Source organism: Phoca vitulina, unplaced genomic scaffold (genome assembly GCF_004348235.1).
Source record: "Phoca vitulina isolate PV1807 unplaced genomic scaffold, GSC_HSeal_1.0 scaffold11, whole genome shotgun sequence".
In the NCBI taxonomy this organism is placed as follows: Eukaryota; Metazoa; Chordata; class Mammalia; order Carnivora; family Phocidae; genus Phoca; species Phoca vitulina.
In genome coordinates, this window is record NW_022589714.1 from 45852930 (window position 1) to 45879823 (window position 26894).

Below are 26894 nucleotides of genomic sequence, written 5' to 3' on the forward strand. Positions count from 1 at the left end.
GTAAAGTTCCTTGTTTTCCTTTCTCCTGTGGAAAATAGCAAATGTGTTGCTGTTTGACAGGGTCCAGGTTCTCGTCACTCTCTCTCTCTCCCATTCTTTTGTTCGATAAGGATTTCCTGAGCAACTACAATGTACCAGGGCCTGTGCTGGTGACTCGGGATGCAGCAGTGAACAAAACGCAGGCCCTGTCTCCACACAGAGCTTACAACAGACACACAAATAAGACAGGGGAAAACCCAGTAAGCACATAAACAAATAGGGATAACCTAATTTCAGGTGGTGGTAAGGGTTACAAAGACAAATAACAGAGAAGAAGGGGCTGGAGAGGGACAGGGTGGGGTATTTTAGATGAGGTGGTCACGGAGGGCCTCTTTCAGGAGGCGAAGGTTGAGATGAGCCCTAAGGAAATGAGAGAAGGAGGCATGTTGGTATCCAGAGCAGGAGGGCTCCAAGTAGAAGGAACAGTGAGTGCAAAGGCCCTGAGGTAGGAGCATACTTCATGTCAAGGACAGCAGGGAGGCTTGTGCTGTTGGAGCTGTGTTAAGAGGGGCGGGGTGGGGGGATAGTTCAGGAGATGAGATTAGGGAGGTGAAGAATCCAGAATGCATAGAGCCCTGTAGGCCATGGTAAGGGCTTCAGCGTTACTCTGAGTGAAATGGAGCCAGCTAGGAGGTGAGAGAGGTAAGTAACATGATCAGATTATTCTCGAAAACAAGTGGGTCACTTTATTGCATTTGATCACTCATTGACTCACCGCTCCACCAGTATTTACCGAGCACCAGTGCCAGGCCCTGCTCAGGTTTGAAGACACTGATTCACACACGGTTGCACCCTCTGAGAGTGACCCCTACTTTGGAGCAGTGAGCAAGGAAATCCTACCACCCTGGGCTACCGATGCCAAGCCCGTGGGAGGGGCCAGGGTTTGTGGGCACCAAAGGGGCGCTCCTGGCACAGCCTGGACGACTCACAGGCCATGCGCCTGGGATGAGTTCCTGCTCCTGTGTTCGATGGGACCGTTCCTCTTTCCTTGCAGGATTAGCGTGTGGCCACACTGCGGGGCCTCGAGATATGCCCACATGAAGTGTGTGATGTGCACAGACAGGAGGCACTTGAGCACAATAAACACCACCTCTCTCCTCCTGGTCCCTCTTCATATATAAGTCACTGTGGCCATCAGAGCCCAGGATCACAGGGAAAGGGGACTTCTTCCTCCTCTGGGCAAGCTCACGGTCAGATTAGCCCTCCAGCCAGCCATTCCCAATCTGCACATCACAAGAAATTTGGTACTAATTATACCAAAGTTTGGGACTTATTTACTTCTTATGATTTTATAGTAAATTAGAGCTGATTCATGGCTGTCCCTATAATTAGATACCCCTCTGACTTGCATTCCGATACGCTTTGAGTGAGAACTGGGTGGGGTCATAGCTTGGGAAGAGGAAAGTTCCCAGAACCAGTAACCCATTTTGCCTCCCCTTGGGCACCTGTGGGAAAGCGTCGAGAGGAGATGCCCACCTGGCAGGGGAATCAAGTCTCAGAGCCGCTGCTGAGTGCATCTTTACTGTGCTTGACACTGTGGCTTCTCTCCTGGCTTATTTCTCAAGGTGTGTTCCACAGAACACTGGTTCTCTTACATGGATTTTGGGAGCCCATCTCAGAGAACCCCAATGGCCTTTAGGGTATTCAAGGCTCTGATAAGTCCTGCAGCAAAGAGACTGGTTTAACTTGGTTCAACCCATTGTTTCCAAAGATTTTTGACCATGGGGACAGTGTCTGTGTGTGTGTGTGTGTGTGTGTGTGTGTGTGTTTAGCTGTAACACTGTTACCAAGCAGAACATGTCTTGGGACTTTAAGTAAAGACAATCTCCCTGGTTCCCAGGCTAACACAGATTCTGAGGCCTGCTCCCAGGAGGCCAGAGGGAGGGCCTGGAGTTTGGGAACTTCTCAGAGGAGATGGGGTAGGAGAGGTGGAGACCTTCAGTTGCTCTGGAAAGAAGGAAGGGGCGTGCCACACTGGGAAGAGTAACCACAGAGAAGAAAGGAGGGCGTTCAGAAATCCACAACTCCAAGGTTGACTTTGTATTCCCTTGTTGGGCTGAGAGGTATGTGTGTGACTGAGCTAGGGGAGGGCAGGCAAAGAAGGGAGAGGTCCCTGAAAGGCTCTCCTGGCCTCTGGGCCCCCACCCCAGCTGCAGCGGTCTCCTCCCCTCACCCCCATTTGCTCCCCAGGCTTTCAGGATTAAGGACCTGGGCTGTCATTCTCTGGGTCATTCCTCTACACACTTCTCTGCCTTTGGAATCCCTTTACCGACCTCTTGTGTCCTCACCTCAAATGTTCCTGAATTAATAAAAATAAAATGATGATAATAGTAAGAGTAATGACCAACACTCAAATGCACTTACGAAGCAGCAGGCATTCTTCTAAACAAATTATATGTGTTACGTTTATCTTTATAACAACCCTATGAAGAAGGTGTGATCATTATCCCATTTTCCAGACGAGAGAAGAGTCATAGAGAGGTGAAGGGACTTGTTCAAGGTCATACAACTAGGAAGTGGTAGAATCTATAAGGATCTGAGTCCCAAGGTGGAATGGGAGCATCAATCTAGTTGCCATTTTAGTTGCTGTGTCACCTTGGCTGGGCCACCTGCCCTCTCTGGATCTGTCTCCCCACTGGTAAAATGGAGGGGACAGGCTCTAGCGTCCCTAAGGGTCTTCCCACCTCTCTTGACTCTCAGCCCTCTCTCCCGTCAGCCTATCTTCTCAGACCCCCACCAGACCCCATAGGCCTCCTGGGGCCCTTTCCTGGTGGGGCTGGATGCTCTCCAGCACCATACTGGCCCCGGCCACACCCCCAGGGTGCCTGGCTGCCACTGGCCTTCGGAAGAGATCCCTGAGCCCTGCCTGGAAGTGGCGGGAGAGGTAGAAGCAGAGGTTGAGGCTGATGGCACAATTGGAGTAGGACAGGATGGTACAGAGGCTGGATGCCACGAAAGCCACCAGCATGGCAGGGAGGCCACCCACGGCTGCCACATAGCCCAGCATGGAGCAGGGCCCCCACATCAGCACAAAGACCACCAGCACCACAAGGATGAGCCCTGTGTTCTCCTGGTGCTCCTGGATGCTCTCCCCCCTGGGGCCACGAGGTTGTGTCCACATGAGCCAGCCCGCGTGGCTGAAAGAGCAGCCCAGCCCGCACATACAAGGCAGGAAGGCCAGGCTCCCAGCAGGGGGAAGTAGCAGGAGGTCTGGGCAGGGATCGGACGCAGGCCCGGACTCCAGCTGCCCCCTCCTGCACCACCACACTTTGGAACAGCCAGGTGGGCAACGACGCGGTGAGGCCCAGGACCCACATGGCCCCACAGAGCAGCAGGCGGGCGCCCCGGCCAGCCGGGAGGGCCACATCAGCCGGGCCACCGCCACGTGGCGCAGAAAAGCCGTGGCCACCATGCTGTAGAAGGTGCAGAACGTGGTGGCGCTGTTGGTGGCCTGGCTGGTGATGCAGATGACAGGGCCCAGCCACCAGTCGGGCCGCAGGAAGCTCAGCGGCAGCACGGGTACCACGCAGGCCAGGAAGAGCAGGTCGGACAGCGCGATGTTCACCATGAGGCTGGTGGTCAGGGCGCGGAGTGGCCGGGAGGCGCCTGAGCTCGGGGCCGCCAGCAGCACATCAGCCCGTTGGCCCGCAGCCCCGCCAGCAGGATGAGGCCGCAGAGCCGTCGGGGCAGTTGCTCGGGTGCGGCTGTGAGCCGGGCGGCGCTGAACGTGGCCTTGGGCTCCGCCCCCGCTCCATGCTCCCGCTCCGGACACACAAGGACAGTGTGGAAACCAGCCCGAGGGCCACCTTCCTCTTTCCCTGGAGAGCCCCCCTCCTTTCACAGCCCCCTGCGTCCAGTGGGGGCCCTTGCTGGGAGTCAGTCACGTGACACCTCACAACAACCCGACAGGACGGCCTCGGTCAGCGCCCCAGGTTCGAATCCCGACTAGGCTACTTCGGAGCTCCGTGACTTTGGGAAAGTTACCCAGCTTCCCCACCTCAGTTTCCTCAACTGTGAAGAAGGAAGGAAATAAAATAAAACAGATGTCAACATAACTGCTACAAAAGGGTGTGGTGCAGGTAATTTTCATTTTCCTCTTTGTAATTTATTTCTACAATTTCTGCAGGGAGAAGAAATTGAATTTGGGGTGTGTGTGTGTATTTTTTAGATTAATTTATTATTTATTTATTTAGAGAGTTGGGGGAGGGGCAGAGGGAGAGAAGCAGACTCCCTGCTGAGTGCAGAGCCCGATGTGGGCTTGATCTCAAGACTTGGAGATCGTGACCTGAGCCGAAATCCAGAGTCGGATGCTCAACCGACTGAGCCACCCAGGTGCCCTACATATATATATATATATGTATTTTTTTTTTTAAACAAAACCTTGCCTGCCTATGAAACAGGCAGATATTAATTTGAGGTTCAGCAAGAAGATGGATATGCAGGGGCTTTGAGAAGGCGTGAAGCCCCTGTCAGGGGTTCCCAAGCTTGTCTGCACAGTGGGATCACCTGGGGAGTTTCAAAAATACTAATCCACAGGTCCCACCCTAGGGACGGGATTTAGCTGGTCTGGGCTTTGGCATTTTCGAAAGATCCCAGAGGACTCTCCAGGGCAGAGCAGCTTGCCCTCTCCAGCTGTGCTGTGCTGGTTAGCTGGCAGGGGCTGGGGGAAGAGCCGCACCCCAGCTTCCTCCTCACCCTCACTCCATCCTACATGCTGAGGACATGGGGAGCCCCCGATTGAGAGGGGTCAGGCTGAGAAATGGGGTCTAGACATCCCCGAGTCAGCCCAGGGGCCAGTATCTCCACCTGTCACCCCACAGACCAGGCCAGAATCCCTAGCTTTCTTGGGACGAGATTTGCCCATTAACTCAATAAATAAATATTTATATAAATATTTACCTTCCTATAAGAAGCCCCCTAACTTCATGGTGAAGCTTGTGGCTGCTGGGGCCTGGGTTCAAAGCCCCGCTGTACCACTTTCTAGCTGCGTTGACTGTGGACAAGCTACTTAACCTCTGTGCCTCATTTTCCTCATCTGTAAAGTGGGGATAAGCAAGCCCCATCTCCTAGGGTTGATGTGAGGATTAAATGGGGTAGGACAAGTTAGGTGCTCAGAATAGTGCCTGGCACGAAGTAGGTGCTTTATAAATGTGGGCTGTTAGGTCCTGCCCACCCTCAGCTCCAAAAAGCTCTCTCCCCTAACGCCTCTGTCCAGGCTCCATTTTGTCCCCCTGCCCTCCCCTTCTCACTCCACATCCTGAGCCCCATCAGCCCAGTCCGGCCTTCCTTTTCTTAATCAGCCTCAAGCTAAGGTGTGACCAGAGCCCCCTTGGCAGACATGCCCTGAGAACTTACCACTTGCCTGGAAGTTCACTCTGAAATCTACCTTGGGTCCCTCCTGCTGCTCTCACTTGCATCGTGCTGCTCTGAGGTTCCTGGGCCCTGCTTGCTGACTTGGGGGCCTCTGACACCAAGCAGGGCTGGCGGCCCCTCCACAGCTCTGCTCTGCGCAGAAGCTGGATCTTGCCAGAGAAAGCTAAGAGATGGTTCCGGACAGGTGTGCGGTCCCTTCTCACACCCCACCTCTAGGGAACCTGAGCCGGCTGCCCACAGCTGGGGCAGAGCTGAGATGGGAGGGGCAGGCCCGGGGGATCCCTTCAGGTTCCCCGAAGGACATGGGGGGCTCTATCCGCTCTACTGGCTCCCCCAGGAATCACACCCTGCTTACCTGCCTCATTAACTCGCTGGCCTACAGGGCAGAGATGTCGGGGCCTACCAGGTCCCCAGACCCCAGAGAGAGCCATTAGCAACAGCAGGACCGGCCCCCCCACCCCCACCCATGGCCAGGCATCACTCACTCCAGCCCACCTCTCCCTGTCTGTCTGTCTGTCTTAGAACGTACTACAGCCTAGAAACTGCTCAGAGCAAGGGGAGGCTTGTGGGCTGACAGGATCCAGGAAGGGAGAAGGTAAGAAAGAATCCGTGAGGGAGGCCAGTAAGAGAACTAGCTGATCACGAAATCATCCTGCATATTGACTAGAGGCTGAATGGGGCCCATTAGGGCATCTGATCCAACCTCAGGCTTCTGACGCCTGAATCTTTTCTACCTTGCCTCTTGGCAAAGTGTCACCCGACTTCCCCTTGTATGCCGCTAACGACAAAGAGCTCACTGCTGCAGAGGCGTCCCTTTCAGAACTGAGCAGGGGGGTAGGGGCAAAGACTGGAGACTGATTAAGCCAGTCGGAAGGCTCTGTCTTCTACTTCCTGCCCTCTCTCTCTCCTGCAGTCTCTCGCTCTGTACCTCTTGCTCTCGAACTGTCTCTGCTTGTCTCTCTGTGAAACTGGGGTTTCCTCTGATTCCCCAGTACTGAGTGATTACTTGTCAGAGTCCTGCATGCACCGGGCTGCAGGACGTGGCGAGCGTCATTGCGGTTAACAGTAGGATGACAGGGACAATAGTTGCAGCAAACGTACATGACAGAAGACAGTCCAACAATGAGGGGCCATCTCTCAAAGCAGCCTCCTTAAGGGCACTGAGGACCCCAGCCCGGCTTATAATGGGCAGCCACCTTCCGGGAGGTGAATGGTAGGCGGTTCTGGGAACTCCAACCAAAGCTCCAAAGGGGAGCCCACGAGTGATCTGAATCTAGTTTCTCCGCTGCTCCGCAGGCCCCCCCCAACCACCCCCCAGCCACACCTCAGGGCAGAGGGCTGCACCAGGCAACATCACGACATTAGAGCAGGGTCTTGGGGAAAGGGAGTGGGGTCGGGGCTCAGGGAGACAGGGGTAATAGGGCCTATCAGGGGCCATCGAAACACTGCTCTTCCTCAGGAATCGGATTCTGCTCGCAAACAGGTGGTGAGACAAGGTTCACGAGCTTCGCAGGCACGGAACAGTGGGACTGCTTTAATAAAGCGTCTCATAATGAACGGGTTGCAGCACTTGGTAATCAGCCCCAAAGCAAGCTCCTCGGAAAGTTTCTTTCCCTCCCCGTGACGCTTAGTTATATTTCACATTATGTAAGGAATACCCAGGCGTTGCAGAAGATCTAGAAATACAAATACATATAAAAAGGGCAATAACACCCCCACACATTCACCCTATGATTTTACCCCACAGAGATGTGTGGCCAATAATATGGTGTGTTTTCCTTAATTCATTTTTGACTTTTTCTTTCTTTTGAAAGTTTTAACCACCACCACCACTACCCACCACCCCCTCAAATCCTTCAGCGTGCAAAGGGCAGCCTTAGCACAGCCCCTGCCCTGGGATCCAAGTCCTGACCTGAGGGGGATTGTCCTGAACTTCCAAGCTGGCCATCTCTGTCATGGCTGCATCCTGGCAAGGTGGGACAGGAAACCCCAGGGGTGGCTGTCCCCCCACCCCTGGCTGGGCTGGAGGGTCAGAAGCAGCATTCAGTTCTCTTCTGTGGCCTCTTGGGGGTCACCTCCACCACTGAGTCCTTCAGGCGGTCCTCCTGCATCTTGAGGGCCCTGTATGATGACACCAGACATCAGTCCTCTGTCTCCCCTTCCAAGGGCAGCAGGGAGGGGCCCGTGGGTGCAGCTGTGGGGCTGGGGGATTGCGCCCCCCGAGCTTCCTCTCTTCCCACTTCCCCTGCCCTTGCGCTGCATCCCACACAGCACCCGAGAAATGGGGCCACAGAGACTTTGGTCTTCTGTCTCTTTCCTAGCGTTCTTTCCAGCCTCCTGTGCGCCAGACACGGTGCAAGGGACTCTGAATAGGACAACGAAGCCGGCATGTCCTTGCCTCGAGAGATGAGGAGCCAGAGAGAGGAGGGGCCGTCAGAACCCAGGAATGAGGAAGCACACAGAGGGACGTGTCCTCGAAGGTCGTCGAAGGAGGAAGGAGGCAGCGTCAGAGCTGAGACCAAGCAGTGGAGAAGGGTCCGCTAGCAGCAAAGGGGGGTGCGTTCCCGGCAGAGGGCAAAGGCTCAGTGAGAGACAGAGAGCTTGGGGGCTGCGGAAGTAAAAGAAGCTCATTCATTCATTCACTCATGATATATTTACTGAGTGCGGACCACTGCGCCGCCGAATCACAAAGCCTAAAGACTGGCCAGAAAGAAGCCTCGAGGCTACAGGGGTTCAGGGCCCTGGGGGCCTGGAAGCCACATTCAGGAACTTGGGCTTTTGTCCTGAAGCAAAGGGAAGCTGTTGAGCAGTTGTCCATCAGAGGACATCACGGCGTGACCAGGTGAGCCGTTTCGCAGACTCGCCCTGGCTGCTTTGTCGCAGAAGGGGCTTCCAGGTCATCTGGCCTAGGACCCCTTCCACCTTACTCATTTCCTTCATTCACTGGGCTCCCGGTATGTGCCAGGCCCTGGGTGTGCCGGGAGGGGGCTGGACAAAACAGACCCGGCCTTGCCCTCCTGGAGCCACAGCCTCGGGCAGGAGGCAGCCCCCAACTGGGAGCCGGACAGATGCACGCATAATTACAGTTTGTCCAGAAGGGCTTTGAAGGACACAAGCAGGGGACAGGGATCCAGAAGAGTGGTGGGACGGAGAGTGGTCAGGTACGGCCCCTCTGAGGGGCTGAAGCTGAGAGAGTGAGTGCACATGTGTGTGCGTGGGGACCGGACCTCCAAGATGAAGGCCATTTCCAGGCGTTTGGATGTTATTCTAAATCTAGTGGAAGTTGGGGCACCTGCCTGGCTCAGTTGGAAGGGGATGCGACTCGTGATCTCGGAGTCATGAGTGGGAGCCCCACATTGGGTGTAGAAATTACTTAAGTAAATAAAAATAAAAAGTTGAAAAAAAAAACATCTAGTGGAAGTGACTAGAAGGTGGAGAGCAGGAAGGTGACCCTCTGTCTCACTGCACTGTGCAGATGAGAAAGCAGGCTGAGGCTGAGAGAGCGCGCGAGCCTTTCAGGAGGCCATATGGTCAGCGGGACTGGTAGAACTGGACTCAGACTCTTCGCACAGTGCTCTCTCTCCTTCTCTCTGTGGCTTCACGGTGCTTCCTCAGAGCGGGCCTTCCCTTCCCACAGGAGGGCTCTGGAGGCTGCCCAGGGGACTCTGGATGGGGGGCAGCGGGCGGTACTCACCGGGCCAGGTTCACCACGGGCTCCAGGATGTTGTGACCCAGGGCAGCGCTGCACTCTCCAAAGGAGACCCCCAGCTCCTGCAGGCAGACAGGGGTGTGGGGGCCCTGGGAGAGCCCTCTGAGCGCCCCGGCCAGCCCTGGTGGTCTAGCCAGCAGACAGAGCCCCACCCAGTGCGCCCCTGGGCCAACCCCGACGGGGGAGGGGGAGGAGGGGAGGCAGCCCCGCCCCCTACCCCCCCCCCACGCCCCCTCCCCGCGCTGGCCACCGGTCAAAGATGCCACCCCGGCGACTTTCCACAGCCCTCGCTGGGAGTGATGGTGGGAAGCCTGTGTCCCAACTTGGAGAAACGTCCCTTGGGGACATTTTAAACTGTTAGTTATGCTTTTTTGATTTCAAAAAAATCAAAAAAATTCAGCTGGGGAGGGGCCGGAATATTGGAAAATACAGTATTCAAGAAGCGTAAGAGCAAAATATAAACCCCTCCTGTTAGCGTTTGATATATATTTCCATTCTGTTTTACGGAACCCTTTTCCTGGAGGCGAGTGGGCTCCACATCATCGCGCTGTGGGATTAAACCCCCGGAACCGGCTGCCCAGGCAGGCCCCGTGGAGTATGGGCAACCTCGCAGGGTTCAACCCAACCTAAACCCCGGCTTGCAGCTGCTCTTCTGAGTCCACATTTCATTGTGAGCATTTCCTCCACGCCCTCAGACATTTTTCCGGGACAGGATTCTTAATGGCAAATGCCAGCCTCTCACATGAACCTCCACAACTTAACCACCAACTGCTGCCAAATGTTTGTTCTTATAAATAATGCTGTGAAGAACATCCTCATATAAACATGCTTGATTATACACTATACGCGGGTATCCATTATGCTATTCTCTTAGGGATTGTTATTTCTGATTCTTTCCTTAGGATAAATTGCTAGAGGAGGAATTACTATGTCAAAGAGATGAGCCACTACATTTAACCGGGAAAAAAAAACCCGCCAACCAGGAGCCACAATGATGACCTCATGATTCTGAGAAAGGAGAGGAGAAGGGGAAAGAAATACAAGATGGAAATGCCGAGAGGGGCTGTGGCAGAGGTGGGGTAAGGGCTGGGTTCTTTTTTCCTTCCTTATTATTCCCCAGAGTTTCTGGAATGTGGTCAACTTCTATTCATAAATAAATAGTATCCACTGTCTGCTGGTGGGGCTTTTGATGCAATCTTGCCAGGGAAGAATTTGGGTCCTAAGATAGAATAAATTAGAAGGAATGTTCTGTTAATTAGAGACTGGAGAGAAAATTCAGATTTGATTGGGAATTTTAAGTGAAGCTTTTAAAACATTTTTTTTTTTTTTTACTCTGAAGATATTTTTATATAGGTCAGAATGTTGTGTGGGGATCTGCTAATTCAACGTGAGGGTCAATGTCATGCCCGCCGAGACAGCCTTATGTTTGGGTCTAAGAACAGGGTGGGTGGGAGGCGGAGGTGGCCAGGCTGCTGTCCACTCTGACCCGGCCTTTGGCAGCGCAGGGGCAGGAACGGGCAGTGGGTCCTTCTCAGTTGCCCAGGCCAGGGGGACCTGTTCACTACCCTCTAGGGAGGGGTCTGTCCAGTCCAGGCTGGGTGGGGGGTTGATGTCCAGGTGCTCACCTGGGCCAGTTGCTGCCCAGCCTCGATGGGCACCTGCCGCTCCTCCTCACAGTCCATCTTGTTTCCCAGGAGAAGGATGACCACCCCATCGGGCCCTGATTCCTGCGTATTGAACACATGCCCTCAGCTACACATGTTGAGGGCCTGCTCTGCTGTGCCAGGCCCTGGCTGGATTTGGCCCTGCCCTCCAGGAAGCTGACAGGGTACACACCCCCTCCACCGCCTTTCCATGTCACACTCACTCCACACCCTTCCCCCACCCATGACATCTTCCCTTCAATCTACAGTGAGTCTGCCCTTCCTTTCTGCCTGCAAACGTGTCACCCATTTTCCAAGGCCAGCCTCAAAGCTGCCTCCCCCAGGAAGCCTTCCAGGATTGTTCCTGCCCATGCTCCTCTCTTCTTGCCTGTGCCGAACAGCCCAGCGCTTGATTACACAGGCTGGCTTGGCTCATTTCCTAATTGTTTCATGACGATGACGACGACTAGCTTCTGTTTACTGAGTGCTTACTATGCACCCAGTGTTGTTCTAAAGGCAATTTTATCAGTTAATACTAATAACTGTATGAGAGAAGTTGGAAAATTGAAGTTCAGAGAAGTTAAGTCACTTGTCCAAGATGACAGAGTTGGGGCAGGGTAGTTGGGGTTCAAACCTAGGTCCTGTCAGACTCAGAGCCCAGCCTCCTTCATACATTACCTTATCTCACTGCTTTTGCTTCTCTTCAACTAGACTAGAAACTTCCAGAGAGAAGACAACATGTCTTTCTTCATACCTCTCTGCTGTGCACTAGCACATACTAGTACATACTGCAGAATTTCAGTATATATGTCTCAATTAAGTACATGGGGGAAAGAACTAGAGATGTGTGGACAGAGGAATTGTCACCTAGAGTGGTACGAGACTTGCATTATCCCCAGGCGTTAAGAAGACATCACCTAGCTGCTGTATACAGGAAAGAAATGTTTGGAGGATAAAGGAAGTAGTTTGTTTTGGAGGCTGTACTATGTGGTTGTGGTTTCTTCCTATGACTATGCTCCCAGCTCATCCAGCCACATGCCCTCAGTGGGTCACATCACCCACATGTCTGTCGTGTCATTTGTAATCCTGGGAAAAAAGGGGGCATGGGCAGGATACAAGTTCCCTCTTGACTCCACAAACCGGGCCAACCCCAACAGCCATCTGCAGGTGGCTACGATGGCCGCTTACCCGGAGACAGTCCAGCCAGTAGCGCACGTTGGCGAAGCTCTCCTGGGAGGTGATGTCGTACATGAGTACCACTCCGTCAGCCTTGCGGAGCAGCTGCCGCGTCATGCTGTGGTACCTGCCCAGACAGTCTGCGTGAGGCTAGGCCTGGTGGGTGGACCCCTCGCCCTGGCCTCTCCAGGCCTCAGCTACTTCATGCACAGAGTGGGAGAATTAACTTTTCCTGCCTCAATTACTTCCTACAGAGTGTGCATACAGCAGTATGATTGTTGAATACGTAACAGTTCTCATGGCTCGAGCTTCAAAAGGTACCAAAGAGTACCCAGTGAAAACTCTATCGTGCCCCCCCGCCTTTCCCAGTTAATAAAATGTCTTGGGGGCATCTGGGTGGCTCAGTCGGTTAAGCATCTGCCTTCAGCTCAGGTCATGATCCTGGGGTCCTGGGATCGAGCCCCGCGTCGGGCTCCCTGCTCAGTGGGGAGCCTGCTTCTCCCTTGCCCATTCCCTCTGCCCCTCCCCGCTCATGCCTTTCTTTCTCTCTTTCAAACAAACAAATAAATAAATAAATAAAATCTTTTAGAAAATAAAAACAAAACGTCTTGGAGATGTTTCCCCATTGGTGCACAGAGTCCACAGTCTTTTTTTGTGACTTCATAATATTCTACGGATTGTGCAGCTAGGCTCTGACTGACTCAGCTGGGCCACCTGGCCTCCTGGTCAGACCGTTCCCGGTGCTTCTCCATATGAACCATGCTGCTGTGGACATAAGCCGCTATTACAGTCAGGGATGAGTTTATCAGCAGAACGAATTTCTGGGAGTGGGGCCGCTCGGTCAAAGAAGAGGTGCCCTTTAGATTTCGATTGCTACTGCCTACCTGGAGAGTGGCGGGCCGGCGTTTTCGGAAGGACAGGAGATCAGGCAGCTGTGCCCTGGGGGCCATGTTGGGATGCTAGGCCAAGGGGCCCCCGGCTCTGCTGCCCCCTCAGTCAGCCCGCTGGAGCTTGGCTCCTCTCTGCCTCCCCGAACTCCTCAGTCCTTAGGGGGGTGGATGCCTTTTTGGCCCTTGGTTGCCTCTTGCCTATGTGGAGTCTTCAAGGTCAGGGCTGCCCTCCATCCCTCTGCGCCTCAGGCTTACCCCCCGGGGCCCTGATACCACGAACGGGGACAGTGCCCGTCACCTCTCCTGGCCAGCCGTGTCCCAGAGTTGCAGCACGAAGCATTTGTTGTCCACCAGCAGAGTTTTGATCCGAAAATCCACTCCTAGGACACACAGAGCGGGCTCAGGCCTGCTTCTAAGTTACCAACCAGGACTTCCAGCCCAAACCTGCGCCCAGGATATACCTGTCCCCGACAACAGCCCCTCTGGCTGCTGGGCTTCCTTCCCCTCAGCTCTCCAAATCCCATCCACACACAAGGGCCCACATCCTCCAACAGGCCTTTCCTGACCACCTAGCCCGTGGGGTTCACGGTCCCCGCTGCACTCCCACACCCTCGTGCTCAGTGCCGATTCAAGGCACCTTGCATTGTTTTGACCTCTGTGAACATAGCTGTCTTCCCAACTGTACAGTAATCGTTATTCCTCAGGTCACTCAGGAGAACCAGGGTCACTATTTTATTTTTATAATACTCCCTGTTTCATGCCTGATTATGGCGTGGCTCTTCCCCCTTCAACCAGACAGCAGGGTAGAAACAGGCAGCCCAGGAAGGTGGGGGGAGTGCTGGCTTCGGGGATGACTGATTGCGCTGGGAGCTGTCCACCCTCTGCCGCTGTAACGGCTGTGTGACCTCAGGCAAGTCACTTTACCTCTCTGAGCCTCCCTTTCTCATTTGCAAGGTGACAATTTAAAAAGACCCACATTGGGGCACGTTGAGCATGCAACTCTTGATCTCAGGGTCGTGAGTTCAAGCCCCACACTGGATGTAGAGCTTATTTGAAAATAAATTTAAAAACTATCTGTAAGAAAAAATAACAATAATAAAATAAAAAGGGCTACATTGCAAGGTGGTTGGGAGGACTGAATGACTCATGTTTGAGGTTTGGCCCAGGGGCGCTTGGGAAGCGATCATTTTCATCATTATTCTCATCTCCCCGAGGCACAGCCCTTCAAAGCTCACAGCCCCCCACCTCGCTGTGGTCATGCCTCCAGACCCTTCCTGTCCCTGAAAATATGAAGGTAATAGTGAAATCCCAGGAGGGTTTAGAAGCTTTGGGGGTGCACCTTCCTGACAACCCCCAAGGAATTCCGGCAGCGTAAGGAGTGATGAGAGGGACTTCTTCTCCATCCCCACTCCCTTTCCTAAGGAAGCCCTGAGGATGCAGAGCCCACCACAGGCCCCAGACCAGCTAGGGCGGGGGGAAGGGGTGCCTCCTCATACCAGCCCTGAGCTGGTAGAGACTTTTCCATCTGCTGCTGCCCCTGGCAGTGGTTGCAAACCTGGTCCCCCCCCGCCCCCCCAGCCCCCCCAGCCATGCTCTCCGCAGGAAGTGGCAGCCTGGGGGGCCTGACTCAGCAAAATGGCGAAGCAGAAGTTTGTCTGTAACATCCGCTTCCCTTTATTGCCCTCTTTCCTGAACGTCTTAGGAAGCCCAGGGTCTGCAGGAACCTCTGAGATTATCTGACCCCCCCCCCCCACAGTGATAATGCCCAGCCTCGGCTTAAATCCCCACCGTGTAGTCTATGAACGACTTTAACAAGTATGTCTCGCCTTTCCTAACTCCGCCATTAAAGCCCACCGTTCCTCCTCCCTACCCACCCCCTCCTCAGTCCACCCACGTGGCCCCCCATACCGTCCCCCAAACATGTTATAACTCACCCACACAAATCGCTAAGAATATAACGGTTATCTCCTCCCCAAGGAATCTGCTACTTAACAGGAGCAGCCCCAGGGAGAGAGTCACGCTGAACCCAGCACAGGCTAAAACTTCTGGGGTGAGCCATGTGCCCTGAAGGCAGGAGACCGTGGGTCTGAACTTCGGGCCCCAGCAAGGGCAGGACCCTTAAGCAGGTCCTCACTGATCTGTTTCCCTCATCTGTAAAATGGGGATATGCAAAAGCCTGGCCAAAAATGCACATTCAGCTATAACTCCATTGGCTCTGGTCCTCCACCCAGCCCTGTTCTCGAATGCCCGCAGGCTAGAGTTCTTATCTTCTGAGAGAGGGGGTGGGAATGGAGGAGGTGAGGCCGAGAGCGCAGCAATGTTCTCGACCCAGGAAGCCAGAATCGGCCCCATTGATAGTGAAGCCCGGTGGATGACCGCCGCCAGGGGGCGCCAAACCGCAGCTGGCGCCGGGCCGACGTGGCTCTCCCCCCTGGATCCCGGACGCTCCCAGCAGTGCGTGCAGGCTTGTCCTGTCTTTTCACAGTTACGCAACCTGTGTTTTTCCTGATTGAATTCTGTGGAACCTTCTTATCACATAATAATGGGGGCAGGTCAGTTAGATAGGGAGGGTTTTGTAAGGAAGGAGGCTTGGAAGATGCTTTGGCTCACCGTAGGTGGTCAGTAACCAGGACCTTAGGTGATTCAGGCCTTGCAGACCCTGTGACCCTGCCCAACAGCAGACCAGGCCTGCTATGGGTTCTCGGTTCCCCAGGACACTGAATTTTTAAGTGGTTCCCCCGGTGAGGACTCTTAGAGAAAAATCTGAGAACCCATCCTGGAGCTACTGTTGTATGAAGACTATCGTCTACCCACTGGTCTGGCGCTGGTCCCCAGTCGGCATGCACTTTGACGACACAAACACATGGATTCCCCCCCATCTCTGTGCCTAAGTGGCCCCCTCTTCATTCCTGAGCTTGCATTTCTGTGGCTCTATACAATGCCAAATGGTCACAGATCCCAAAGTTTGTAGGTAGGGGAGTCTTTGTGTTTGGGAACATCTTATTTGGGGGGGCCACTGAATTAGACATGATCAAATATTTACTTATAATAATAGCAATAAAAATAATATTTATTGAGCCCTTGCCACATGCCAGATATTCTAAGAGCTTGACATGTAGTAACTGACTCATCCTCACAACTATTCTAGGAAGCCAGTACTCTTGTCCCCGTTATGCAGATGAGGGATTGGGAGCTCAGAGGGGTTAAATAATCTGCCCAAGTTCATCCTGCTCATCAGTGGCAGAGATGGGATTTGAACTCAGGTATCTGAGTTCCTAACTGACCGTACTCTAGAAATACATTCTGTGTAAAATACTCAACTTGCCCAAGGCAACTTCCTGCCAGAGCTTGGCTGCCGGGGCTGGGGCTAATCGTGAACAAAGGCAGCCAACAAGGACCCTGCATTGGCCTGCCCACAAGCCATGTGGGTGGGGACTTGCTTGTTTTCACTAGCAACCAGCTCTGGCACCTAAATTGCAGGGTGCTTTGTTGATGTGGCGCATTATAAGCTAATCAGATCAATGCAGCAAAGCAAATTACCTATAATTAGAGATAATTAGTAAAATAGTAAGATTATGCCCATATAAAATAAAGTCTAATGCAGGGGCTGTGGCCAGGACAGAACCTGCAGCTTCCCCGGGAGATGGCTCTCTGCGGCCCCCCTCCGGCTCCTGGGCGCCGGGCCCTGGCTCTCCCCCACCTCCGCAGCCTCGCTCCCCGGGTGGGCCCTTACCCACGGTAGCTGTCAGCCCGGTGGCGAAGGAGCTCTGGTGCAGCAGGTGCAGGAAGGAGGTTTTGCCCACGTTTGAGTCTCCCAGGAAGATGACATGGAAGAGGTAATCAGGGTCGGCGGGAGGCTCGCTGGCGCTGGGGGACCCTGGGGATGAGGTCGGCGCAGCCTCCCTGGCGTCAGTCCCTGGGTCTGGAGGCCTGTGATCTGCCGTGGGCTCCCTGGATCGAAGGGAGCCTTGTTCTTCTGCACGAGCAGTAGTAGGTGAGGCCGTGGGTTGGGCTTCCAGCTCAACCATGGTGGGGGGGCTCTGTGTGTGCTCCTGGGGCCCTGCTCCACCCCCAGGCTGAGCACCCTCCTGGCGAGAGTCCAGGGGAGGTGGCCGTGTGCTAGGAGCTTCTGCTTCAGCCTCAGCCCGTGGTGTGTCACACGGGAGAGGAGCAGGCAGATGATCTCGCTGGGGGAGTTCTGAATGCCCAGCTTTCAGGCCATGAGCCTCACTTGACTGCTCTGAACTGAGGTCTTGCCCTCCTTGGCCCACCTGTTTCCTTTCCTCCACCCTGGGCTCTTCTCCCAGATGCTCGTGGGAAAGGGCAGGCAGCCCATCTGGCCCAAGGACCTGGCCATGAGCTTCTCTTGGCCCCCCAGGAGGGCCCTCCTGCACACCCGGGCCCAGCTGGCCCTGCTCCAATCCCTCTGTGGGAGGCTGACCCACAGGCTCCAGATCCTGGGAGGGCCCAGCCGGCCCTAGTGTGAGGGCTCGGGCTCCTGGGGACCCCAGTCCTGGCTCAGGCCCAGGGACGTGCAGGTCCTGATAGAGGGCCTCGCTCTGCCTGGGCTGCTTGTCTGGGACAGGCCCAGGCCCGGGGCTCTTGTCATCTGGTTGTGAGGCCTGGAGTGCTTCACTGGGCCCAGCTGGGGCCTGGGGAGGGGGGGAGATCACCTGGGGAGGGGGTGCATCCTCCAAAGGAACAAGCATTTTGAGGGCGGCTGACACCAGGCTCCCTGACTCCTCAGTTGGGGCCCCTGGGAAACTCCAGTGGGAGAGGGCCTCGGGGCCAGGCCCTGACTCCTCCTTAGGTTCCAGGCTGTGAGGCTGGACAGGCTGCTCTGGTCTGCTGTCCTGCTCGTCCGGGCCCACTCCTTTCCCTTCCTTGGCCCCGGAGGGCACCCCAGTGGGGCTCCTTGGGGCCCCGGCCAGATCTGAAGGTGCCTCCTGACCAAGCAGCAAAGCATGTGGCTCTGAGATGGAGATCGGCCTGACTACTTGGGGTGTCTGGGGGCCTGAAGGGGTCTTCGGGGTCGGAGGTGGGCTCCAGGAGAGCTGCAGGGCTCTGCGCGAGGAGGTGTTGAAGTCGCTTAGGAGCTGGTCCCAGTCATCCTCCTCCCCAAACAGTCGGGGCAGGGTAGCCTCCTCAGAGGAGACTGCCTGGACGTCTAGAGCCTTCTCGTCACCTGCTCTGGGGACACTAGGAAGGGTTTAGGAAGCTAAGGTCAGAGGAATCTCTCCCAATCGGTAACACCTCACAGTTGACCCCTTTCCCCAGTCTCTGCTCAGGCAGTCCTTCTCACCCTGCATGCACCCCCATTCCTCCCCTTCATCCAATCCTGCCCATCTTTCAGGGCCTATGTGAAGCCTCACCTCCTCCAGGAAGCCTTCCCTGACCTTTCTGGTCCATCCCACTCCTATGAGCTGTAACAGGTAGAGTGAGTGTCTGCCTGGGATCCATTACCACGCTAGACTGTGTGCGTGTGTGTGTGTGTGTGTGTGTGTGTGTGTGTGTGTGTTTGAATCCCAGTTGTGGGATTGGGCACATGACTTTCCCCCTCTCTGTGCCTTAGTTCCCTGGTCTGAGAAGTGGGCCTGAGCATGTCGGCCTGGCAGGATTGTTGTGAAGTTTAAGGAGGGAAACTCTGGGCGTGTTCTGCGTGCTGACCAGGGCCTCAGAGAACTCAGAGCCTCCCTCCCCCGTTTTCGGGAAGCCCTGCTCCCCACCTTGGCCCAGGGCGGCAGCTACTTGCCTGGGTTCCTCCTCTACCTGCCAGGACGCGTGGCCCCTGGCGGCGCTCAGACGCCCCCTGGTCGCCTGCAGCTGCCCCTGCGCCTCCTCCAGCCGCGCAGCCAGCTCACGCTCCGTGTCCCAAAGCTGCTGGTTCTCTGAGTTGGCCTCCTGGCGGGTGCCGCTGAGGTGGTGCAGCTGGGCCTCCAGCTGCGGGAGGTGGAAATGTGAGGAGGAGGGAAGCCCGGGTGTCCTCCAGGGCAACGACCAGCCTCCGCAGGCCACCATGGGGCCTCGACTCCAGGCTCCTGGAGACCCAGCTTCAACAAAGGATTGGGCGGGGGGTTACCCCTTGTTGGCCTAATTAGCTCCGTTACCTGCCATCCGGGAGAGACATTGGAATTGAAGGAACTGGGTAAGACACACGAACTGCCAGAACCACAAGGGCCCAACATGTAGACGGGATCACACCCTCCTCTGCCCAGAGCGCTGCCCTGATTGCTCGTCTCTGAACCCCATCTGGTCCACGGGGAGCTCTGGAGCCAACAGCAAGGCACAGGACTCGGGGATAGAGCGAGGTGTGAGCACTCAGCAGGGAAGGTGAAGCCCTCACAGTGGCATCCAGTGCCCTGCTCAGTCCCTCCCACCTCATGAGGTCTCTGCCCTCCTCTCCCACTACTCTCCCCTTCCTCGGTCTGCTCCAGCCCACGGGTCTCCTCGCTGCTCCTGGAACCTTCACGGCACACACCCGCCTCAGGGCCTTTGCACTCACTGTTCTCTCCACCTGGACAGCCCTTCCCCAGGTACCACACGGCCCACTCTTCGTCTCCTTCAGGCCTTTACTCCAATGTCAGCAACTCAGTGAGGCCTTCCTGGATTCCCCTGTCAAAACCCTCTAGCCCCCTGCCCTGCTTCCCTTCATTCTCCTTAGCACCTTCACTCTCCAGCATGTTATAGATTTTACTGGCTTACTTTGTTTATCATCCATCTTCCTGACTAAGGTTACAACTCCGTGGGCAGGGGTTTGTGTCTGTCACGTTCCTCAGGACCGAGAACAGTGCCAGGCACTAGAGGACACACCACAAATAATCGCCGGGTGAGGGAAAGAATGACCTCGGGGGGAGAGGCTTCACGTCCACGGGGGACAGGACGAAATGGCCCCATGTGGAAAGGCCAATCTCCTCCCTTGGCTGATGGGGCCAGCCTCAATTTCCAAGGAGCAGCTGCTGCAGAGGCATCTGGAAATCAGCCCGTGTTGGAAAGCTGAGACCAGGTGACGGAGCCAGGCAAGGCAACGGTGGAAAAGGCTCCGGGAACCTTGTCCAGTGCTGAAGGAAAGCTGGTTGCCCTGGTTCCACCACATGGTGGAACTAAGGTCAGTGGTCTGGGAGTTGAGAAAGGGAGAGATGGCGGGGCAGGGTCTCAGACCCAAAGACTTAGCCACAAAGCCAACTGGCAGTGACTATGGGCTACAAGACCTGGGGTGTCGGGGCAGCAGGGAGCTAGGTCAGATTCAGAGACAGTAACAGTTGTGATGGGTAAAGCACCTACTTTGTGCCAGGCACCACGCTAGGCCCTCAAACATGGTATCTCTAGTCATCCCAGCAGCCTTCTAGGGCAAGGGTTCTGATCTCCGATTCTCTGATGAGGAAACCAAGTCTCAGATAGCTTAAAAACCTGCCCCAGGTCACCCAGTTGACAGTGGAGACAAGAGTTGAACACCACCTTATCACTAAGCCTCTCCGACACTGGGACCTCATGTTTGCCCAGTGCCTTCCCGTTTCAATGTGCTTTCCCCTTCATTACGTCATTTGACCCAACTAGCCTAGGAGATGCAATAGATGTGGCTAGTCCCATTTTACAGATGGAGAAACTAAGGCCAAGACAAGCAAAGTTATTGCCTCAGATTTGCATGGCTCTTAATTGGAACAGCAGGGATTTGAACCTGGATTTTCCCGGCGGTCCCTCTGCACTCCCTGGCCTCATCTCAGAAAAGGGGGCCCAACCACCCCCATGAATTCTCAGAAGATGGGTGTCAGAGTGTGCAAATTCTCAGAAATTGGGCTCCCAGGCAAGTGCTCTTACTCACCTCCCTCTGGCCCTCCGTCAGCCGTTGAAATTCGCGCTCCTTGGCCTCCAAGACCTCCTGCATCTGGGAGCTGAAGGCCAGGTCCCGGGAGTCGCTCTGGGGAGCAGAGAGGTTTCAGCCCCTGAGCTGCTGACTTAGTCCCCGCAAGGCCGGGCCAGCCCTCTCCACACTCCACCTCCACCCAGGCCTGGGGCACAGGGTCCGGGATGCCCCGGCAAGGCCGGATCTCAGGACAGCTTCCCTGGCTCAGGCCAAGATGTGGCACCAAGATGGAGGCCCAGAGAGCGAGACCTGGCCGAGATGGGCAGGGGGCTGAGGCCCAGCGCTCCCCCCACGTCTCTCTGAGGAATGCCAGCTGGGCAGGGGGTGAGAGGGCCTTCCCCCAGCGGCCTCCTGCTGTCCCACACTGGCCAGTGCCCGGACCCACTACTCAGCCAGCAGAGGGGCCCAGGGCCGGGGTCAAGGGCGGGCTGCCAGGGGAGGCCACCTCGGCCTGCAGCTGCTGCTTCTCCCGGCGGATCTGCTGCTCCATCTCCTCATAGAGCTGCTGGACCTCTCGGTGGTGGTCGGAGTCCCGCCTGGAAGGGGAGGGGGCGGGCTGGGCAGCGGGTGAGCGCCCGGGGACCCTGCTGCTTGCAGGGGTGGTTTGGGCCTGTGTTTGGAGTCCATCCCGCTGCTCACCTCACTCTGCCAGTGGTCACTGACCCCTGTCACCCTGAGAACAGTCATCCCAACAACAGCCCCTGATGCATACGCCCTTGACATTGGTCATCCTGATCCCATCATGCTGACTCCCGTAACCCTCACCAAGATATTGGTTCCCGTGGCCCCGTCCCATGGTCCCAATTGCCCCATCACCCTGTCCCCACTTCCCGCTGTCTCCATCCCCCACCCCCAAACCCAGACCCCGGGGCAGGGCTCTGTCCACGCCCCCCCGGGGGTCGCCGCATGCTTTGTGATCTACATGAGCAATGCCCCCGGAGGTGGGGGCCACAGTGGCCCTGCGCCGAGACGCACTGGCCATTCCCACTCCCACTCAAGGCCCGTCTCTGTCCTCTTCAACAGGTCCCCTAAGCCATCCCTTCTTCCAGCTCAGCTCCGCCCACCGGCTCCCAGGTCTGCCGTGGACCCCTGGGCTCCAGGCTTCTGGAACTGAGGGAATTCCCCTCACGTTCAGCTAAAATGTAAGGAGCACATACTCCATGCCAGACACCAGGTGGCCGTCCCCCCAACCCCGGCCCCACTCACTTCCTCAGGGTCAGCTCCAGAACCTCCTTGTCAGCCCGCGCCTCCTGCAGGCGGCTGCTCATCCTGGCCAGAAAGCCCTCCAGGTTGCCTGCCTCCTGGGGCTCCTCCTGCCGCAGCTTCCCCCACAGCTGCCAGATGTCCGCCTGCCTGGGGAAGGGGGACAGCCAGACATGAGGTATGAGGTGGGACCCAGAAGCAGGGGGGCCCACTTCTCCATTTTAAGGCAACACTCCAAGAGACTTGGGCACCTGGGCCACAGAAATCTGTTTATGCCCTACAGGGTACAACTCCGCTTGCCGCCTCCTCCAGGAACCTTTCCCAGATGTGCCCTCTCCCTTCCTGAACCCCCACAGCACTTTGCCTCTCCATGCTTTGGTGATGAATTATGGCAGGGGGTGGGGTGGGGTGGAGGAATTGGGAGCCTGACGACCCAGGGCTGCCATCTGCCTTCTCTCTTCTCCCACTCGGTAGCTGTGTGACCTTTGGCAACTCCCATGCCCTCTCTGGGCTTCTTTGTACAATGAGGAGGCAGATACCTGCCCGGTACGGTAAGGTCGCTGCAGAATGAGACATGCCCAGTGACAGCCCCAGCTTGGGGCCTGGCACATGGCTGGCACTCAATTAATACTGCTTTCACCTGGATTTCATTAAGTCATGAAGACAGATGCCAGAGGGCTGAGCCCAGGCCAAGCTGCCAAGTGGGTGACTGGTTCCCCACCACACCCGCCCCCCAGCCGGTACCCTAAGTCCTGCCCGGCGTGCCCTACGACACTCGGCCCCACCCTCTGAGAGCTTGTCCTCACAGAGCCTGTAGGGACCACAGGCAAGGGTGAGTTCCTCGCTGGCTCTAAGAGACCCGGGGGACCCTGGAGGGGTGTGAGAGGGGCATTTATAGGCAGGGGTCCCCTTTCTCTGGGCCTGAGTGAACCCCATGAGCCCAGAGCCTGAGACAGTTTGGAGGAAATGCCCTCCCTGCCTCCAAACCTGTCCAACCCAGGGCATCGTTGTACCTGAATCACTCCACTGGGGGACCCTCTTTTTTGGTTAAGAAAGGCCCCTTCAGGCAGTTGTGTTTTTAAGAACGTGAGTGCCCTTGGGAGACTGATACCCCAACACGCTAATCCTGCGGAGCAATCATATAGGGCAGGACGGGGAGAGAGCGGGTGGGGGTGGGAGGGACTCCTCACAAAGACACTCTCCACACGGGCTCCATTTAATCTCATAACTGTCCCTACGATCACACTGCAGCTGGAAGACAGATGTCAAAGGTTAGGCCACTTGCCCATGGTCAACAGCTAACACGTGGCCAAACCAGGATTTGCACCCAGCTCTACTTGGTGGCCTCCCACCTCGGCACTGTGTCCAGGCGAGTCCTCCGCCCCCACTGACCGCCCCACTGCCTGCCCCTGCCCCCCACCCCCCCACACGCCTCCACACGCAGCGCTGGCCTTACTCCGGAAGTAAGTGGCCTGCCCCCAGCTGCTGGATGAAGGCAAGGAACGCCTCCTTCTCCTCAGGGTCAGCCTCCTCCAGCACTGGGAAGCTGGTGGCTGCAGATTCTCTCTTGGAGGACAGTGGCCTCTTTCTGTGGAGCCTGTGGGTGCTCAAGCTGGAGCCAAAGATGTTCTCTGGGGGACAGAGGGGGACAAAAGGCAGCAGAGTGGGGTGGGGCTCAGCCCCCTGATCTCCCATCTGGCCCTGCTCCAGCCCTTGGGGAAATAATTATATCTGTGTTGGTCACATATATACAGGGTCACGTTCATACATTCGTCATATCATCCTTGGGAATCTACTCAAGGTTGACATTCTGCCCATTTTATGAGCTGTAAATGCAGATTCCTTGCCTCCCTCTCCGTTGTCCCCCAAACTTTTGGAGACTCGGCAGACCTGAGAACTCTGGATGGCTTTGCAGACATTTAAGCCTGAGCTGTGCTTTGCAGGGTCTCAGCAAGGACATCACACCTTCCATTCCCTGGGCGGGCAGGTCAACCCGCATTGAGAAGATCAGTGGGAATATTGTGCCCTGCTGACCTTGGCCTTTTTAGGTCCTTTTGGGCCTGTCTTGAGAAGCTGACTTTGGAGTGGCCCTCCCCAAAGCAGGGCAAAGGGCCCAGGAAGCCCCCAACCACTAAATATCACCCTCTGCTGCTCCCTGGGGCCTGGAATTCCCTTCACCAAAGCCAGAATGTGACCTTTCTCAGGCAGAAACAAAGCTTGTGGTCTCAAGAGTGGGGCTTGCTTAACCTCTTGTTCAAGGGAGCCTTTTGCTGGGGAGAAGACAAGTAAGGCATCAGAAAGTAAGCCTGGAGGTCTCCCTGGAGGAGGGGGCTGCTAAGAAGAGCCCTGCCCCCCCAGCCAATGAACTGCTCTTGCTAGTTGTAAAGGAAGCGAGTGGGTCTCCTGGGCTAGTCTTAAGGCCCAGCCCCGTCTTAAACCAACTGCCTGCCCACACAGGCTTAGTATGCCCATCTCCAGTACAATCATCATCCATGCCCTGAACTGCTCTCGGGGCTGTTGTGGAGGTGCCCTGTTGCCTTTCCTGTCCGCCCAGCCTCCCCGTACTGGGTACACTGCATGGGGTGCCTGGCTGGGCGGCAAGTCCCCAGAGACCCTCCCAGGACAGACATACTGAACCCAGAGCTGAATTCTTCCAGGGAGAGGCGTCCCTTCTGCTCCACATCCACCCAGTCAAAGATCATCTCCAGCTCCTCCGCACTGCCCAGGAAGCTGAACTTGGCCACCTGCAAGGAAGAGGTAAGTTGGCACTGTTCCCACTGGGGAGGACTCTGGGCCACCCTCCAAAAAAGAGAGGTGTTTGTCTTCAGACACCCCTACCTCCCCTCTCCCCAACTTTGGAGTCCCAGCCCCAAGCTGACCCAGGGCCTACCCTGGAAGCTCCGGGACCCCCCCCAAGATGGCCCTCTCAGCAGGGCCCTGAACTCCCTCCGCACCTTTCCCCTTCCTCCATCCAACACCAGAACTTAACTCTTCTGAGTCTCATCCCTTTAGGATCCTAATAAAGGACAGTAGCTAATCCTCCCCAGGATGTGTTTATTGGTATCCCAAAAAATTATCTGAAATTTGAGAATAAGTCCAAAAGGTGGACAGCACACTCTTACAGCATTCCATGGGGGCAAAGTTTACCCAAGCATCGTCTGGACTATGGGAATGTACTTCATTCATTTCATCCCCTGGGACAGACTGGAAGTCCCAGACTAAATGAAGTCACCTATTAACTTGTAGATTTTGTCCAGGAGAGATGTAAATAATTTTTGTCTGCTGGAACAGATAACCTCAAAGATTTATGGCCTGTTGTACATTAACCAGCTTTGAAAAAATCTAACTCAGCCATCTCGGTCTAACACTTTTTGTTATCCATTTTTTTTAAATGCTCTTTCAACCATTCATGGTATCTCTCGTTAATGAGCTAAATAAAATCTTTGAGAGGGATTTATTTTATTTTTGCCCAAGGGTCATGATGTTATCTTTTTGAAAATTATACTTAAGAGTTTTGGAGGGGCGCCTGGGTGGCTCAGTTGGCTAAGTGTCTGCCTTCGGCTCAGGTCATGATTCCGGGGTCCGGGGATCAAGTCCCACATCGGGCTCCCTGCTCAGCAGGGAGTCTGCTTCTCCCTCTCCTTCTACCACTCCCCCTGCTTGGGCTCTCACTCTCTTTGTCAAATAAATCAATAAAATAAAATCTTTAAAAAAAAGAGTTTTGGACATTTCATGGAGACGCCCCAGTAAACTCAGCCATCAGAACCAAGTAACATGGGTGCTGAAGCAGGGCCCCTCGTGGGCTGTGGGAAACCCAAGCACCTCCTCCCTTGGCTCTTGGAGAGAATCCCATGTGTGACAGAACTTTAGGTTTGCTGTTTATTTTGTTGTCTTTTTTTTTTTTTTCTTGCTGATTCTGTGTTTTCATTTTTGGTGGCAGCAATGTTAGGGAATTCCATTTTATGGACTGGCCGTAGGTGATCTCTGTGGGATGCATGATGGAGACCTAGTGCTGTTGGTTGAGAAGCAACCAAAAATCTGATTTGCTGATCTTTGTTGTTGGTGGGGGTGGTGGTTTTTCCATGTGTGCTCCAAATTGGTGAAGCGTTTTGTGCTCACTAGGAAGAACAACTCTTTGAGATCTGGACTGGTGAGTTTTGTGTGTCTGTGTTTACTTTTGACCTGTGGCCTGGAACTGAGGGTATGAAGCCACTGGGTCTGTGTATCTGTGTGTCTACACATCTGTAATTCAGAAAAGCCTTTAACTCTTCTGTGAGTATGAAATACTTTTCTACATCTGGAGGGTATTAATGACTTGAGTACTGTGTCTCTTACAGGGGTTCTGTGTTGATTGGTTTGTAGAGACAAATAAGTGCTTATATAAATTTAATGTTCCCCCAAATCACATAAAATAAAGAAACTGAACTTCTAATGCTTTAAATGTGCTAAACTTTAAAAGAAAAAATCCCTCTTATGAGAAATTGCCAGCTCAGAAAACTTTTGAGGAGCCAGGTTAACATAATTAATGTAAATCTTTAGATAAATTAGATTGGTTTAATTTTGTTTATAAAATGCAAATAATAGCTATCAGTGTTTTCTTTGCTTTATATTAACTATATATAGTTAATTATAATACAATTAAACATTCTACTTTTTATAAGATCTGGATTTGTTTTATGTGAAGAAACTATTTAATCTGAATTTCTTACACTTCTGATTTTGTCTTACTGATCAAATAAGCCAACATTATCCTTACATAATGTTTTAAGATAAGAAAAATGTAAAATTGTGTTCAACTACATTGATTCGTTACACAGTTCCAAGATCCTTAGGTAACTTTAAAAATGTGAATTAATATTAATTAATAAATAATTTTTGGTTACCTGGACAATTTCTGAGAAAAACTGAAACAGTGATTGCTAAGCATAATTTTAAGTTTATATCCTTTTACTTCTTATTTTTACATGCAAGAGAGCAGCTATAACTTTGGGCCATGTTAA

General features: G+C 54.5%; 2 protein-coding genes across 2 annotated transcripts in view; both read right to left on the reverse strand.

Moving 5' to 3' along the window:
* Nucleotides 1-2764: 2764 nt before the first annotated feature.
* On the reverse strand, nucleotides 2765-7369 carry LOC116635811 (C3a anaphylatoxin chemotactic receptor-like). The gene is given in 5 exon segments (XM_032410116.1): nucleotides 2765-3274; nucleotides 3276-3409; nucleotides 3412-3669; nucleotides 3672-3801; nucleotides 7325-7369. Coding segments are annotated over 5 exon segments (1077 nt in total).
* A 73-nt stretch (nucleotides 7370-7442) lies between these two features.
* Nucleotides 7443-26894, reverse strand: part of RAB44 (RAB44, member RAS oncogene family) — a 32289-nt gene continuing 12837 nt past the window's right edge. Inside the window, exons 3-14 of the mRNA XM_032410117.1 lie at nucleotides 24527-24638; nucleotides 23351-23525; nucleotides 21898-22044; nucleotides 21137-21227; nucleotides 20650-20745; nucleotides 18583-18770; nucleotides 16564-18029; nucleotides 13129-13210; nucleotides 11953-12067; nucleotides 10747-10848; nucleotides 9107-9183; nucleotides 7443-7533 (exon numbers count right to left, since the gene is read on the reverse strand). Of these exons, the coding sequence (XP_032266008.1) occupies nucleotides 7443-7533; nucleotides 9107-9183; nucleotides 10747-10848; nucleotides 11953-12067; nucleotides 13129-13210; nucleotides 16564-18029; nucleotides 18583-18770; nucleotides 20650-20745; nucleotides 21137-21227; nucleotides 21898-22044; nucleotides 23351-23525; nucleotides 24527-24638 (2742 nt within the window). The remainder of the gene's footprint in view (nucleotides 7534-9106; nucleotides 9184-10746; nucleotides 10849-11952; nucleotides 12068-13128; nucleotides 13211-16563; nucleotides 18030-18582; nucleotides 18771-20649; nucleotides 20746-21136; nucleotides 21228-21897; nucleotides 22045-23350; nucleotides 23526-24526; nucleotides 24639-26894) is intronic.